The sequence below is a fragment of the Vombatus ursinus genome, unplaced genomic scaffold (assembly GCF_900497805.2).
Source record: "Vombatus ursinus unplaced genomic scaffold, bare-nosed wombat genome assembly UNPS02014779.1, whole genome shotgun sequence".
Lineage (NCBI taxonomy): Eukaryota > Metazoa > Chordata > Mammalia > Diprotodontia > Vombatidae > Vombatus > Vombatus ursinus.
This window is the reverse complement of record NW_020954557.1, coordinates 56,098,478-56,116,739: the sequence shown is the minus strand read 5'-3', so window position 1 is coordinate 56,116,739 and position 18,262 is coordinate 56,098,478. Positions and strand designations below refer to the sequence as shown.

Here is an 18,262-nt window from a genome sequence, read left to right as displayed (position 1 = left end):
GAATTTAAATGACAAGGGAAAGTTAACTGAGGAATATATCTTTCAGTTGTTTCCCCATTTCATATATATATACATATATATATATATTTTAAGGCAACTGGGGTTAAGTGACTTGCCCAGGGTCACACAGCTAGTAAGTGTCAAGTGTTTGGTCTGAGGCTGGATTTGAACTCAGGTCTATCCACTTCACCACTCAGCTGCCCCTCCCCATTATATTTTAAAGGAACATTTGGGTCTTTTCACTATTCCTTCCCCTCCCTCCTCCCCAAGGCCTATTTAAACAAGTAATATTCACCACTTATTTTTACTTGAAAATTAGAAAGTCAGTCCTTTTTTCACAGGGATGGAGGGAGGTTTGCTAAGCGTCCCAGTTTGACAAACATTATTGCTAGGTGGCTCTAAGCTCTAACGTCCCTTTCAGTACTAATGTTCTAAGATTCTAATGTTGATTAGAGACAGCCTTAACCTGAGGCTTAGTTTTCTCATCTGTAAAATAAAGTGGCTGAGTTCTAGTATCCTTAATCTACCTTCCCTCTACATCTGTTACTTTAGGGAAGATTTTTTTTTAAGTAATTTGGGCTATTGGCTCCAGGCAGAAATGGGCAACCTTCTGTGCTCTCCTTCCCAGTGCCAACGAGTAAATATTACTGGTTGGTTGCCCTTCCTTGTCAGAGGAGGACCAAAACGACATTGCTAGGTTACAGTCAAGTTACAGTGTGTCTGATTGTGGCTGATCAGACCAAACTGAGCTCGGAATGTTCCACATTCCCCAGGTTGGGCACAAGTAGTCCATATGAACATTGGGGCGGATTCTCTAAATTTGTGCGCTTGTGTTTCTTTTGAGCTATTTCAATTCTACTTTGCTCACAGAGAACAGTACCTTCTCTAATGTGGGCAAGCCATGCTAAGTGGGCCTGTGCCAGCGTCTCCCATGTCACACAATCAATTCCAAAGTTCTTAAGAGATACCTTGAGAGTGTCCTTGTATGGCTTCTTCTGACCATCATGTGAATGCTTGCCCTGTGTGAGTTCTCCATAAAATAGTCTTTTTGGCAAGCATATGTTTTGTGTTAGAATCCAAGACTAGCTCACCTCCTTTTCAAGGTGACAGATTTCCTTCTTAACTAATCCATTTTGTGATTTAGAACCAAGTTCAGTGTCACCAGCAAGGGATCACTTCCTTGTACTCCCTGAACTCCAATGGATCCCTGTTGGTTCCAGGATTAAGTACAAAGAAGCTGTTTGGCATTGAAAGCCCTTCATAACTGGCCCCCTCTCTCTGGCATTATCTCTGGCTGACCTCCCGTATCTGGAATGCCTCCCTCCTCCACTCTGACTACTGATCTCCCTGGCTTCCTTGAAGCCCCAACTAACATCCCATCTTTTACTGGAAACCTTCCTTCCCCACCCCTCTGAATTCTAGTGCCTTCCCCCTTACTATTTATTCTGGTTTGATTTGTTTGCATTCTGTCCACCCCCATCGATTGTACGCTTCCCGAGGGCAGTGACTGTCTTTTCACTCTTTTCTTATTTCCAGCTCTTACCATAGTGCCTGGCACATAAAAGGCCCTTAAGAAATGTTTCTTGATTCACCACCGGTGCCAAGCACGTGAGAAGTGACCAAGGCTTGGATGGTATCAGGTAGGGGATCAAGGAGCACCCGCAATCATACTGCTAACATCGTTTAAAAAGCAATTTTAAGTCTTCACAGATGGCCCCGTTTGAGTATAAACAAGAAAGCTGGCAATTCAAGTCACTGTGCCGTCAATGAAGGACGAGGTTGATATCTCGGGGCGAGATATCTCACCTCGGAAAAGCCCGGCTAACGGAGGAAGCCTGGGGGAGGTGATGGCTGTGCCTCAGGGACCACTAGGAAAGGCGAGGGAACCAGTCAGAGGAGACACGAGCTACCTAACACCCCAGCGACCCCCGGCGACGGAAAGGAGGTAGGGCGCCCTCGAGCCTAAGGGGCAGGACACATGCGTGTCCTCGCGGCCGATGAAGGAAGTCTCGCGAGATCCTCAGCAGCCAATCAGGAGCTAAGGAACGGAAGGCGGGGCCGGACGAGGAGAGGGGGGTCGCGAGGCTCAGAGCAGAAGGAAGGAACTCGTTCGTGTTGTTTTGTCTCCCCTTCCCTTCGCTTCCGACTGTGTCCCCCCGCTCCGCTCGCCATGGCCTACCCTGGATACGGAGGTGGGGTAAGTAGCCAAGGGCGTCGCCCCGCGGCCGTGGACCTCCGCCCCCCTCGGGGTGTGGCCGTCCCCAGCGGGCGGTGCCAGCGCAGCTAGGCCCCGCCTCCTACACCTGCTGGCTGCTGGGCTCCCTGCGGGCGGGGCTGTGGAGGAGCCGGGGCTGAACGCGCGCCGCCTCACCTGGCCTCTGGTCTGGAGCCCGGGCCTCCTCCCCCTCCCTTCATCCCGGCCCCCCCCTCCCCGCACCAGGTCGTGGGGGGCGGGGCGGCCCTGGGGAGAAGGGGGATGTGTGTGTCCCTTTCCCCTTGGTGCGCTCTCGGAGGAGAAAAGGAGAGGCGGTAATTGTGTCGGTTCCTGCTTCACCTGAACCGGAGATTTGTGAAATTTAGTTTCCTAAGATGGAGACTTCCTCCTCAGTCTGTTCAAGGGCTAAGGAAGAAGAAAACACTGCCCAGGTTCCCGTAAATCTTTCACAAGACCCGCCTCACTCTTTTTTTTTTTTTTGAAAGACCTTCCCCTTACCCCCATCAGACTACTTCCTCTTCTCGCTGTTCAGTACTTTTGCATAGCCGTGATCCAAATGAGTAAATTACCGACTAGTTGCCTCTATGTATGTATACACACACACACGAGATGTATGTTAACATTTCTTAAGGGAAGGATTGTTTCCCTAACAAAGTTATTTTGCAAAATAATTTGTCCAGTATGCTTGCCACATAATGATTTTGAGTTCGTTGTTGTGGAACTCATGTCCTGATAAGTTTTTTGTTTTGTTTTGTTTTTTAATAGAAAAGTGCCGCTAAAATTTGAGGAAGCTTTAGTACTTAACCAGTAGCTTTCTAGGGGATCGATTATTCACCACATTCTTAGGTAAATGCCAGCAACTAGAATCCCATAAAGAAAGGGAAGGCAATGTCACCACTCTCTTGCAGGAATAAAATATTTTTATTATTATCAGGCACTATTGTCTTTGAATTGTGGGAAAAGGGCTTCCGTTTTAAATTTTTTGTTTCGAAATTGTTACCACTGTCTAGGGTGTTAGATAATAACTTCTGCAAATGATTTTTACCAAGATCCTTGCCGTCATCTTCAAAACTCTTCATTTAACTGTCTGGAAGACTTTGCTTTTCAAGCAGATGATACTTCATTCAAGCTATTTAGTTTTTCTTGGACTTCTGTTCAATATACTCTTCTCAGCTTTTCCAGCTCCATACTCCCAAAGCTAAATTACTAAGTTGTTCACTGTTCCAGTGAACCCTGTCCTCTTTCATCAGTCAGTTTCTTAAGTCCCTACTTGCTTCAGGAAGCTTTCCTTGAATTAAAACACTAGAAATTTCTTCTTATAGGCATGATGAAAGAGTGTTTCCCTACCATTTGATTTGTCATAGATATCCTGTCTAGAGCTTCACTCACCATTTCACTAAATGACCTTGCACACAAAGCCAATACTGCATATTTTAATTGCTTTTGGCCCATATATTTTAATATATCTAAGATGTATTTGAATTATTTTCTCTTTTGACTGTTTCTTGAGGGAAAGGTACTCATTTTTCTGTAGCGCTGAGCATAGACCCAATGCCAATGGTTGCTTAATGAATACTTTCTGAAAGTAATTTATCACAAGGTTGTGTGTTGTATGAATATTTTAGTCTAATATTAAGGTTGAAGCAGCTCATTAAATGAAAGTATTATAGGACTAAGCAGAGTCTGATAATTGTAGATGTTTAAAAGAATTTTGCAAAGCAGAAGTGACTTATCGGTATAGATGTAAGTACAACCATATTTTTAATTTCATGAAATGAAACTTTTATGAGTTTTTTTGAAATGTATAGTTTTCTTGCTATTGTATCTGTTTAAATCTTGAGATATCTTGTTTAAGGAGAAAAGGGCAAGCACATTTTGACTTAATTAAAAAAAAAGATACATCTGTTCATAAATAGTCATAAAAATGCCCTAAAGTGATCATAACCAATCATAACCATGTTAAGTCTTTTAACATGGTAGCTCTAAAAATTGCTTTAAATGGACAGGAAATTCTTGCAGTTGTTAGGAAATGAACCCACTATCTTCAGTTCTGGAAAGTGATACATAGTCATTAAACAATTAGAATTGTAGTTTTGTTTTTAATAGTATTTCATTTTTTCCCCAGTTATATGTAAAGATAATTTTTAGCATTAATTTTTACAAGATTTTGAGCTCCAGATTTTTTTCCGTCCCTCTATCCTCCCTTCCTAAAATGGTAAACAATTTGATGTAGGTTATATATATGGTCAACCTCAGTGTTTTGTTTAAAAAAGACAAACATGAGTAGGTTGTATCCATCGTTTTGTTTCCCTCAAAGATGGTGACGTGCATGCATGCATGGGAGCCAGTCTGGAACTGGGCTATCTTTCAACTTGGGGTACACAGTTTTTAAATCCTTCCAACAGGATCTGCTATTTCATCATCATTTCATCTCTGGACAGAAGAAATACCTCTTCTATCAGACTACCCCCAGGATCTGGGCTATCTGGACAAAAGAATCTATCTCCACCCAAGCCTGAGCAGAACACAATGGGGCTTCTGTACCTTAGATTAAATTATTTGTGAGCTTGGCTTGGGGTTTGACCAGGATAAGGAGAGTCAATATAATTTCATTATCAGTAATGTCCTTCTGAAGAAAAACTGAAATTTGAAAGAAGGGGGCTGGGGAAACTCTGAATCTCCAAGATAATGATTAAAAATAATTTTTCACAATATGTAGTTATGTAAAGCATATTTCCATATTAGTCACAGTTGTGAAAGAAGAAACAGATCCAAAGGGAACAAAAATGAAAAAAAAAGTAAGTGAAAAAAGTGTGCTTCAGTCTGCTTTCAGAGTCCATCAGTTCTTTATTTGGATGCATTTTCCATCATGAGTCCTTTGTAATTGTCTTGTATCATTGTGTTGTTGAGAAGAACTAAGTCATTCATAGTTGATTGTCTCACAATGTTACTGATACCATGTACAATATTTTCCTCGTTCTGCTCATTTCACTTTGCATCAGTTTGTACAAGTCTTTCCAGGTTTTTCTGAAATCTGCCTGCTCATCATTTCTTATTGCACAATAGTATTCCATTACATTCATGTACCACAGCTTGTTCAGCCATTGCTGGGCATCCCCTCAATTTGCAATTATTTTGCCACCATGAAAAGAACTGCTATAAACATTTTTGCACATGTAAGTCCTTTCCCCTTTTTTTGATCTCTTTGGGATACAGAACTAGTAGTAGTATTGCTGGAACAAAGGGTATGCACAGCTTGGTTGCCCTATGGGCATAATTCCAAATTGCTCTCCAGAATGGTTGAATCAGTTCAGAACTCCACCAACAGTACATCAGGATTTAATTAACAATTTGTTTTGCTAGATGCTTCACAAAAGTTAAATGGATATACTAGAATTTGGTCTCCTGTCCCCTTTTCTTCCTCCCACAAAACACAACCTCATAGGTTTTTGTTTGTTAAATGATCACCAGTTAGCTGCACGTACACTAACACAAAATTATTTGCATTATATTTGCAAATACTAGGATATGTGATTTATGTGGCAAAAAATTAACATGTAAGCAAGTATGTTTTGAAATAGCTTATGAAGTAATCCTGATTTAGAAGGCATGTGGATGATCATTCTGTTTAGAGAGATTTAAATAATGCATTATTTTTCCTTTAGGTAATTTTAAATATTAGTATGTATGTTAAAAATACAGCACATGGGGATTTTAAAACAAGTAAACCTAGATACAGTGTGGAATAGTGGATACGGGGCTGGCCTCAGGAAGACTAAGATTCATGTCTCACCTCTGATGTTGGCTGTGTATAACCCTGGTAAAGACTTCAACTCTCATTTGCCTCAAGCAATTGAAGTCTGCAACATCTCTCACATTAGTTCTCTTTTTATTTTTCACATAGCTACTTTCTTATTTCAGGCCCTCATCACTTTTCATGTCCTAGTCCATTGCATTGGCTTCCCTGCCTCAAGTCTCTTCCCACTCCTTTCTACTTTCACACAGCCGCCAAAGTGATTCTCCTTAAGTATAGGTCTGAGATCACTTCCTCACTCAGCCTCATGGCTTCCTTTTTCCTATGGGCAAACGCCTCTCTTTGACTTTTAAAGTCCTTTTAATACCTGGCCTCAACATGGCTTTCCATTCTCTTATGTTGATCCTCTTCTTATACTCTATAGTCTGGCTAAACTGGTCTTTTTAATGATCTTCATATATGAAATTCCCTCTTCTATCTCTGTGTCTTTGCACTGGCTGTCCCCATACCTGGAATGCATTTCCTCTTTACCTCTGCTTCACGGAATCTTATTTTCTTCAAGGTTTACTTGAAGCACATTCTTTTATTAATAGGTCATTAAACAAACATCATTGCATACTAGTCATTGCCCTAGGTGCTGGGACACAAATACAAAGAATAAAACAATTGCTACTCTGATGGAGTTTATATTCTAACAGAAGAGTTGACAAGTACTTATATAATATATAGGTGTGTATAGAATAAATATAAAAATAATAAATACAAGGCAGTTTAAGACAGTAGTTAGAGAGGAAGGACACTTGTTTCAGGGGTCAGGAAAGGTTTCATGTAGTAGGTGGTGCTTGAACTATACTTTGAAGGATAAGGATTTTGTGAGAACAGGTGAAGAAAAAGGTTCATTCCAGGCATGGGGAATTACTAGTGCAAAGGAACAAGATGTAGTAAGTGATTGACTATGTGGCATGAGAGAGAGTAAAGAGTTGAGCGTAACACTGAGGTTGTGAATTGAGGAGACAAAAGAAGTGGTGGTGTTGTCTTCAGAAGAAATAGGGAAGTTTGGAAGAAGGAGGGGTTTGAAGAGAAAGATAAGTTCTGTGTTTGAAATGTCTCTAGGACATCCATTTCAACCAATAAATAGTTGGTGATGATGAAAGGATGCTCACTTGAGAGACTGGGATCTATAGCTATGAATCATTTCCATAGTCATCTTCATAGAGATGATATTTAAACTCATAGGAGCTGATGATGTCACCAAGAGAGCATGAAGAGAAGTGAAGAGAGCCCAGAATAGAACTTTGGGAATGTTCCTAGTTAGGGGTGTGATATGTATGATAGGTCAGAAGATAAGGAGAGGTCTGATGGGTAGGAGAACCAAGAGAGAGTCACAAAAACTCAAGGAGAGAGTATTCCAGGAAGAGAGAATGGTTAATAGCATTAAATGTGTGATAAAATATGATAGAAGTGTGAGATTGAGAAAAAGCTAAGATTTGGCAATTAAGAGAATTTGGTTAACTTTAGAACAGTTTCATTTCAATGATGAACAAATTTGGAGGAGTAGAAGAATGAGGAAGAAGAAATGGAAGCAATGAGTATAGATAGTATTATTTAGGACTTTGAGAGAGAAAACATATAGCATTGTAATTTATGAGTCTTTTGCTGCAGAATCATCAGTGCAAGATGGAAGTAGTTTGTTAGATTTTGGATAAAGCAGTGCTAAGTTATGTTCTGTTCAACGTATGTTGTGTATACCTGTGTTGCACACTCTGCTGTGACTAAGGAAGATATATAGGGTTTAGATAAGGAGCTTACAGTCAGGTCTTGTCCAGATAGTTTTAAAGAAATATTTTAACGCAAGTGATTACAGCGCTCAACAAGTATTTAAATGTAGCCGAGACTGACCTAATTTGTGGAGAGAAAAAAAGTGAGCTACATTTTAGAATATTACTTCCAAAATGATTAAACATAAGTTGTCAGTGTTTTAGAAGACTAATAAGAAAGCTTTCGGTAACTGAATGTTTTTTAGGAATGGTTTGTTGGATATTTTTGACCTACAGTGACTAAATACTGCTCTGACAATAACTGTCTTAACAGTTTTGCTAGTTTTTGACAATGCCTCTGGGCATCCTAAAGATCTAGAAGCACTGAGGTTAGTGGAAGTTCTGTTTTTGTCTTCCAAATACATCATCATTATTGCAGTCTGCGGGTCAAGATGCTATTACTATCTTAAAACGTTATTGTCATAAGCACTTTTTTTGCCAAACTGGTTCAGCTGAAGGAGTTGATGATAGAGACATCAAACAATTTTGGAAAGAATTTAACATTCTCGAGACAGATGTCATTAGTGTGAAAAACTGGAATGAAGTCTCCTAAAATTGCATGAATACTATCAGGGCAAAAGTTGTGACCAGATCATATTAAAGATCTCAGAGGGTTTTATAATCACCAACTGCCATTCAAGTAGAAGTTGTATCCTTAGGGCTTTATGAATTAGAGAACAGTGATTTTAAGGTTATAATTAAAATTCACAATTAGGAACTAACAAAGATTTTTTAAAAATTAATTTATTTGGAATTAACAACAATCACTTCCATAAACTTTTGAGTTTTAAATTTTTCTCCTTCTCCCTCCCCACCTTCTTCCCCAAGACGGCATGCAATCTGATATAGGCTATACACATACATTCCTATTAAGCATATTTTCAAATTAGTGATGTTGTAAGTAAGAATTAAAACTAATAGGAGGAACCACTAGAAAGAGGAAACAAAACCCAACAGAAAAAAAAATAGCAAATAGTATGCTTTGATTTGCATTCAAACTCCATAGTTCTTTGTGGATAGCATTTTCCATTATGAGGCCTTTGGAGATGTCTTAGATCCTTGTATTGCTGAGAAATCTCCAACATGTTTATCAATATTAGTCATTGCACAATGTGGCTGTTCAAATTAAGATCTGATTAAATTGAATAATCAGAATCATGAAGAGGAAGAAGATAAAACTGAGGAAGAGGTATTGACTCTGATTATTAACTTGAGAGAACTTTGAGGTACTAACCTGTCTTGAGAAGGCTAATAAAATTTTGAGAAGTGATCCACTTGTGGAATAAAGATCTAAAATAAACAAGTGTATTGCTAATAAATCAAAATGCTATAAATAATTTGTATGAGAAGAAAAGTTTGCTGTTCAGGTGTCATCGGATCACTACTTTACCCTTAAAAGTTAGATGCCAAAACCCTGAAGTGACAAATAGCTAATTTTCAGAAAGGATTAAAGAAGAGAGCTAAGGTTACCAAGTTGCTACTTTATCCCCTCATGATTCAGTGCCCACTTTTATATATGGAAAAATTCAGGCTAGTAAAGGTAAGCTATTTAATGTTTTAATACATAGCTATTTTTCTATAAACTTTAGAACAACACAATAATAAATATTGAATAAAGATAATGCTCCTTGTGCTTAAGATCTTACAAAAGTCCTTTAAAATCTGATGTTACTTTTATTGCTTGTATTTAATATTTATGTATTAGTATAATAAAGGTTATATAGTCTCAGAGCTCTCAAAAAGACCTATTTTAAAACTTTAATAGTTTTAATTTTTGTCACTGTAGAATTTATCTTTCATTTATAATATTGTTCTTAGGAAATTAATTGACTCAGTAACATTTTTTACCAGACAAGTTAATTATATTAGGCAAGGTGTGCCTGTGTTTCTTTTGTTACCTTACTATATCTTATTTAATTCTATGTATGGAGGGAGTACTGGATAAAGTTTTCTCATATAAATTCCAGGATTTTATATATAGAGATGATGAACTTAGAAGTTAATGGAGAGTATTTTAACTCTTAACTACTACAGGGGATTTCAGCAGTGCAAATAAACTACTTCTCTTTTCCTTTTGACACTCTATTTTCCTACATCATTTAACAATTAAGTTTAATAGGTAATGCAGCTTTTTAAATTATTTTTTTCCTTCTTTTACAAGTATGGAGGTTACAGTGGTCAGATGCCTGGGATGCAGATGCAAATGGGACAGCCAATGCCAGGAACAGTACCAAATATGCCTCATGGTGGATACTCTGGATACTCAGCATATTCTGGTGGTTATTCAGCAAGTGACCCTATGTGGACTTACTTCACTGCTATTGCTGGACAGGTAAATTGCCAAATTTTGTGTAGTAATATTAGTGTTGGAGAGTTGGTATGGCAACATTTGTATTTTAAAAAAAAAACTTACTGTAACTCTTTATCCTAGTCTAATGTAAATTAATCTTAATTTTATTGGAAATAGTTTTGTTTATAGGTGAGGACAACTATCAGTTTTAGGTTTGTGAAATGTGATGAGTAAGTTTATTTGACTAAGCTGAATAGAAATATTTTTTCCATTTAAATGTATAATTTAAAGTAAAAAAAACTGACAATGCAGATTATTTCTAGTTGATGAAAAATCTGTTGCTCTAGTGTTAGTATTTTTCTTCCCCTCAATTTAATGTAATTTTTTCTGATTAATAAGCATTTATTTTCTCTTCTTATTACTCTCATACCCCCAACTGAAGAATACAAAAAAGAAAAAGAAAATCCTCTTAACAAATCTATATAGTCATACAAAACAAATTCCTATATTGGCCATGTCCAAAAAGGTATGTTCTTTCTGCATTTTAAGTCCATCCATCACTTCTCTGGCAAGAGGTGAGTAGCATGTTTCATTTTTGGTCCTCTGCAATCCTGGTTTGTCGGTGCATTGATCAGAGTTCTGAAGTCTGTCAAAGTTGTTTTTCTTTATAATGTTGTTGCCACTGTAGAAATTACTCTATTGTTGCTCACTTCATTGTGCATCATTTCATTACGATCTTCCTGATTTCCTCTGAAACTACTGATTTCATAATTTCTTATAATGCAGTAACATTCCATTACATTTCATATACTATAACTTGTTTAGCCATTTCCTAACAGTTGGGCATCCCCTTAGTTTTCTTTCTTTCTTTCTTTTTTTTTTTGCAACTTCAGAAAGCTGCTATAAATATTTTTATACTTATGGATTCTTTTCCTCTTCCTTTGAGGCATATGACTAGTAGTGGGATTACTGGGTCAAAGGGTACAGTTTAGTGACTTTTTGGGCATGATTTCAAATTGCTTTCCAGGACAGATGAATCAATTTACAGCTTCTTCAGTAATGCATTAATGTGCATTAACAGCTCCTCCAACAGATGTCATTTTCCTATTTTGTCATTGTTTCCAATTTGATGGATATGGTTATTCCATTAATAATTTTGCAGAATTGTTTTAATTTGCATTACTTTTATTATTAGTGATTTGGAGCATTTTTTTAATGTGGTTATTGATAGCTTGATTTCTTTCTTTGACAAGTTCGTATCTTTTGACAATCAATTGATTAGGGAATGGCTCTTATTCTTATTAATTTGAATCAGTTATGTACATATCTTGGATAGGAGACATTTATCAGTGAAACTTGGAGCAGAAATTTTTCCCTCCCAATCACATATTTCTTTTAAAATTTTAACTACAGACAATATAGAATTATAAGGAGGCAAAAATTCATCTCTCATTTTTTCTCACCATTTACCTTTGCATTCCAGGAAATCTTTGCACAGGACTTTTGTAGATTTGTTGTTCATAGCTTTGTTCATAGGCAGTATGGCTTGGTGAACAGAGGGCAGGCTTTATAATTAAGATGGCCTGAATTCAAGTCTACTATACTGTTTGTGTGATTCTGGGCAAGTCATTTAATCTTTCAATGCCCCTGGGAACTCTTTAAGACTATCAAGTTGCAGAACAAGGAGATTTTCCTTCCTTTGAATTCCCTGTACCAATAAAATCACAGGTCGGTACCTCCCTACCCCCCAAATATTATAAATGCTGAAACTTATGTGGATTATAATGGTATATTGTCTCCTTACATTTTTCTTTTAGAATTTTTTTTTGTGCTGCTTTCCTTTTCTATAATTTGAAAGTTAGGGAAATCTTTATACTGGTGAGTGCTTTGGAGTTTTGAATTAAAGCACATTTAACCCATCTACTTTTCTTATGTGGGGAGGAAGTTGGTATAAGCAAGAGACTTTTAGGAAAGAGAGGTGGGCTGTTGAATTCAGTAATTATTATTTTAAATCTTGTATTTAAATACATAAGTCGTGAATAAATACTAAATTAGATCACAATGTAATCAGACATTTCTTATAGGATGCTATGAGTGTTTTTCTTATAATACTTACAAATTTTTTTTATGCAGTAAATTGGTAATTTAAGCTTTTTTTTCAGGGTGAGGAACTTTGCTTATGGGAGTTATTACTCTAGGTGAATTTTAGCATGTTATTAGAAAAAGTAACTTATAATAAGGGTTTAGAGTTGTATCTTTTGTTAAAACTTGACCTCTTTAATACAGATAAGGACTATTGTCCTAGTTATATTAGGTTTTACCAGTCAAGTCAACAAGCGTTTATTAAATACTTACAGTCTCTTAATTACTTTGATACAGGGATTTAAGAGGCCCAGTTTATCAGTGGATAGAGCACAGGGCTGGGAATTGGGAAGACATCTTTCTGAATTTAAATTTGACCTCACACACTTACTAGCTGTGAGACCTTGGGCAAGTCATTTAACCCTGTTTGCTTCAGTTCTTTATCTGTAAAATGAGCTAGAGAAGGAAGTGGCAAACTAGTGTCTTTTCCAAGAAAACCCAAATGGTGTTAGAGTCAGACAGGACTGAAATGACTCAGCAACAACAAATAAAGGAATAGGGCTTAATGGCTCAGATTCAGTATTTTATATGTAAGCCCTCTTAGTAACTTACTTTGAGATTAATGGTCAGTTTAATAACATGGCTTTAAAAAATTCCTGTTATTGAAATGTAGTAATAATAGTAATATAGTAATATTTTAATGCTTTATATTATTAAAAGTACTTTGTTTCATTGTTTCATTTTATCCTCATTGTTTCGTTTCACCCTCCTTCAGTTCATCCTTCCTTTGGAGTAGTTAGTATATATAAACAGTAGCTTAACTATTAGTTTTCTAAATATGAGATCCTTATCCAATTAACAATACTTGGGATGAACTGAATTATATCAATATTCACATTTTGTCATAAATGAAGCCAGGAGACAAAAGAAAGTTGGAGTTATAACAGTATACTTTTGGAGTAAGGAAGAAGACCTGAGTTGAAGTCCTACTTATAGCTGTGAGACCCTGGGAAAGTCTTTCACTTAACTTTTTCCAAGCCTCAGTTTCCTTCCTCAGAAGATGGAGTTAATAAACCTTTAGTAGCTATCTCACAAGGCTTCATGAGGTTTACAAGAGATTTTGTATGAACACAAAGCAAGCATTAAAAGCACTGTGTAAATGTCTGCTGTTATTTAAATGGAAGGATATGGAAGGGTCTTCTCAAAGAGGAAATAAAGGAGTAGATTTTGTTATATTTCCAAAGGCATTCGGAAATGGCGTTCAATTCAACAGGTATTTATTAAATGATTACTAAATACGTTCAAGTTATTGTCCTATTGCTGTGTATACAAAGACAAAAATTAAATAGTCCTTATTGTCAAAGAAGTACTTATGATAAGCATTTTCAAAAAGACCCCTGTGGAGATAAGTGGCAGTTATGCCCTAACATCTGTTGCAGAGGATGAGGAAGTAAGGAAAATTCTAGGCATTTCTGTGCCAGGTTGCCCTCCATGCTTGGAATAGTTTTTTTTCTTCATCCCTTGGAAATTTCCACTATTTTCTTTCCTTTTTTTTTTAGTATTTTTTTATTTTAAACTTAAATACAAAATGAAAAAAGAAAAAGAATGGTCATGTGCCCAGCAGAGAATCCAGAGGGATTCAATATAAAAAAAATTTCCTTTTCAAGAAAACCTATATAGTAAATACTACACATTATTTTCAAAGCTACTCAGCTTTTCTTTGCTTCCTTGTTTGATTTTCTTTTGTTTTCTGCTGTGCACATTTTACTTTATTTTTTTCTCTTCCCTCCCCCTACCACCTTAAAGAAGGCTACAATTAAATGTAAATATATATACATATACATAGATGTCTATAAACATACACATATATACAGATAGACATTCATACACATATAGGTAAGACTGTGTTCTGCTTATTTCATCCTATCATCTGTTTCTCTGAAGGTGGATAGCATCTTCCTTTCTAAGTGCAGGTCTTTCCATCATCATTTCCTACACCAAAGCAATATTCCAACAAATTACATCCAGTCTGAGAGATTGTTTATGGAAGTTTTTCCCTCCAGTTTTCTGCATTCTTTCTGTTCTTGGCTACTTAGGTTTCATGTATACAAGAAAATTTTAATTTAAAATAATTGAAATCTTTTTTATACTTAAACAATGCTCTTACCTTATAATATAGTTTAAGATCTAATACTGCTGAATCTACTTCCTTTACATCTTTTCCCCCCTGATTTCTTTGAAATTCTTGACCTTTTGTCATTCCAAATGAACTGTTATTTTTTTTTGGTAATTTAATTGGGATGATATTGAATAAATAGATTAATTAGGTAAAATTGTTATTTTAAAAATTATATTGTTTTTACCTACCCATGAACAATAATTACTACTTCAATTATTTAGATCTGAGTTTATTTGTATAAAAAGTGCTTTACGTTTATGTTCATGTAGTTCCTTTGTCCGTTTTGGCAGATATATGCTCAGGTATTTTATACGGTTTAGGTTTTATATACTTTATACTGTTTAGGTTTTTTAATTGGTCTAAAACAATATTGAATAATATTGCTGACACATGGTGTAGTTTCTTTATTTTTCACTTTTGACTAAATCTATTTTAACTTGAACTTTGTCTGAAATCATGGTTACTATCCCTGCTTTTTTTTTTTACATACTAAATTCTACTCCTGCCCTTTATTTTATCTTTGTACATATCTCTCTTTTTTATAATGTTTCCAGAAAGCAACATATTGTTGAATTTAAATTTTTAATGGGCTATCCATTTCTGTTTTATGGGTAAATTCATCCCATTCATGTTCTAAGCTACAATTACTTGTATATTTTCCTCCTTCCTATTTTTCCTCACTATCCTTCTAATCCTACTCACCTTATCCCTCTTCACTCCTCTGCTTTATTTCTACCTGCTACCTTGCCCTCATATTCCTTAACCCACCCATCCCTCTAAGAGTTCCTCCTTTATACTCTCCCACCACCCTATCTCCTTGCCCTCTTATTTTTTTCTGATTTTAGAAGACTTTTATACTCTTCAAGATATATATGTTGTTCCCTCTTTAACCCATTCCCAATGAGAGTAATGTTCTAGCACTCCCTGCCCTCCCCCCCAGCTAGCTTCTTCTATATCAATTTTTCCTTTTATGCCTCTTTTGTATGAGATAATTACATCTTTTTATCTCTTCCTACAGTTTTACTTTTTTAGATTTACCCCATCATACTCAGCTCAGCACATGCCTTTCTTTAAAACTACCCAAATAATAATGACAATCATAAGAGTACTGCTAATATTTTCATGTATATGAAGTAAACAATTTGACCTTATTGAGTCCCTTATAATTGGTCTTTAATGTTTACCTTATATTTCTCCTGGATATCATATGTTGAATTTTCCTTTAAGTTCTGGGGTTTTTGTCACAAAAACCTGAAAGTCTTTGTGTTTGTTAAATGTCCGTTTTTTTTTCATTCAGGATTTCACTGAACTTCGGGTAAGTTACCTTTGGTTGTAACCTCAGCTCTTTTGCTCTATAGAATATAGTATTCCAAGATGTATGGTCCTTCAACATAGTAGCTGCCAGATCTTGTGTAATACTTACTGTAGCTCCATGATATTTAAATTGTTTTTTTTTCTTGTTGCTTCCAGTATTTTTTCCTTAACTGGGAGCTCTGAAACTTGGATATGATATTCCTGCAATTTTTCCTCCTGGGATCTCTTTCAGGTGGTAATTGGTGGATTTTTTCTATTTCTACTTTGCCTTGTTGTTCTTGAGCTTGATAATTTCTTGTAATATCGTATCAAGATTCTTTTTTTATCGTAAGTTTCAGGTAGTCTGGCTATTATATTATTTCACCTTGATCTGTTTTCCAGATCAGTTGTTTTTTTTGATGAGATGTTTCACCTTTTCTATTTTTTTCATTCTTTTGATTTTCTTTAATGATTTCTTGGTGTCTTAAACGTCATTAGCTTCTCCTTGCCCAATTCTAGTTTTCAAGGAATTATTTTCTTCCTTAAGTTTTTGATTCTATTTCCAGTTGGTTGATTTGCTTTTCATAATTTTTTTGATTTTCTTGGATTGCTCTTACATATATTTTACCTAATTTTTCCTCAATCTCTGTTATTTGATTTTTAAAGTCCTTTTTAAATTCTTCCAAGAACTCTTTTTGTACTTGGGACCATTTGATGTTTCTCATTGAAAAAAGAGTGGCTCTTTTAGCTCTTTATGTCCCCATAGCAACTATCCATGGTTAGGTTCTTTCTCCTTTGCTTCTCATTTTTTTGTTTTTTGTTTTATTTTGTTTTTAGAAGCTGTTAGTGTAATCAGCTTGTAGTCCCGAGATAGGGGGAATGTTGCCCCAAGCCTCAGGTCCTTCTTTTCTGAGGTCTGTCTTGGGACCCAAACTTGGACTCTCCTGTCTACTCCCAAGCCATAGCTAGGGCCCCCAGCTACACTGTCTTGAAAATGATCTTGCTCCTTGTGGTCCCTCTGGTGGCTGCAAACTACAGCTGTCCTGTCTGTCCTGGAATGGAAACCAGGGACTCTGCTCCCTTGCAAATGCCCACAGCCAATAAGGTCCCTGCCCCTCGCCACTGTACTCACCAATTGTGTGCTGGCTCCCTCTCCCTGCAGCCATTCCTTGGGACTTGTCCGGTCAGCACAGTTGTGCTTGGCTTCCCTGCACAGCAGAAGGTCTTTTAGTGTTCTGCTCAGCTGTCAGACCCCCAACTGTTTGCTAGATGAAAGTTTCTAAGGCTGAGCTTCTCAACCCAGCTGCCTCCAGGTCTTGTTTTTTGTTGATTCTGCAAAGTCGGCCTAGAGGTGTTTGCATTTCACTCAGGCCAAACCTGTACTTCTGGAGGTCGGTCCTTCCTGGGGTCTTGTCAGATTGTCTTAGGAGGGCAACTGCTTTACACCATATTTATTTATGCTGTTCTGTGGTGATGTTCTGTCTTTTTAATGGAGGAAATTTGGAGAGCTGAAAGTTTTCTGACCTACTTCTCCATCTTCCCAGGATCCTCTCCTCCCACTATTTTCAAGGCTCAACTCAAGTGCTCCTTCATTCAAGATACTTTTTTTTTTACTCTTATCAGTATGTCCAGAGTAGAGTTTAAGAGGAAAAAGGGTTTCCAACAGACATTGAGATACTTCACATGCTTTTATTTGGAGTCGACATTCCATCAAATCATGGGATATTACAGAGCCTCCTAATAAGATCCCTCATCATCATCTTCATCATCATCATCATCATCACTAAACATTTATTTAGCACCTACTATGTGTCTGGTACTGTTCTCAGTGCTGAGGATACAAAAAGGGGCAAAAGATAGTCCTTACCCTCAAGGAACTTATAGTCTAATTGGGGAGAAAATAATAATAGCTAGCATTAATATAGTGCTTTAAAGTTTGCAGAGCACTTCACATTTGATTTTCATAACAACCCTGAAAAACCAAGTGGATGAAGTATGCTTATTAGCGAGGCTATGATCACAGTTAAAATGGATAGACGATAAACCTGGTTAATTGGTACTAGAGCATGGAGAAACACTGGAGTTGCACAATTAACAGGGCTCAGAATTAAAGATGGACTTCAGAAGGAAGAAGGTGGGCTGGATTACCTTTGCAGTGCTTTTAATAGCGAATCATAATAATGATAGCTAGCATTTTAATAGTGCTTTCAGGTTTGCAAAGTGCTTTACATATATTATTCAATACAGCAACCCTGTAAAGTAGGTGCTATTACTATCCTTATTTCACAGACAAGGAAACTGAAGCTGAGAGGTTGAATGACTTGCCCAGGGTCACACAGCTAGCAAGCGGCTGACTCCAAATCTGGCATTCAGTTTACTACACTTAGCTTTTAATCTTTTAATAATCCTAAGCTTTTTGCTGAAACAAAACCTTATCTTTTTAACACTGCTTCCTTCTTGTGATGCTGTATGAGTGTGAATCATGAAATACCAAAAGCTTTGAAGAAGTCAATTGCAGGTTACCCAAGGGACAGTTACTTGGTGAGCATAAATAGTACGTAGCCTATTACCAGAATAAAATTTCTTTAAAGAAACAATGTGTATATATCTGACCAGAAAAGGAGGTGGCCTA

The 18,262-nt window shown here is 36.8% G+C and overlaps 1 protein-coding gene across 2 annotated transcripts in view; it reads left to right on the top strand.

The window, feature by feature from the left end:
- The first annotated feature begins 2,054 nt into the window (after positions 1–2,054).
- The window catches only part of GCA (grancalcin), a 33,719-nt gene continuing 17,511 nt past the window's right edge, over positions 2,055–18,262 (top strand). For both annotated transcript variants that reach the window (XM_027866202.1, XM_027866201.1), the window contains exons 1-2: positions 2,055–2,197; positions 9,948–10,118. In XM_027866202.1, the coding sequence (XP_027722003.1) occupies positions 2,171–2,197; positions 9,948–10,118 (198 nt within the window). In that variant the 5' untranslated portion in view covers positions 2,055–2,170. The remainder of the gene's footprint in view (positions 2,198–9,947; positions 10,119–18,262) is intronic.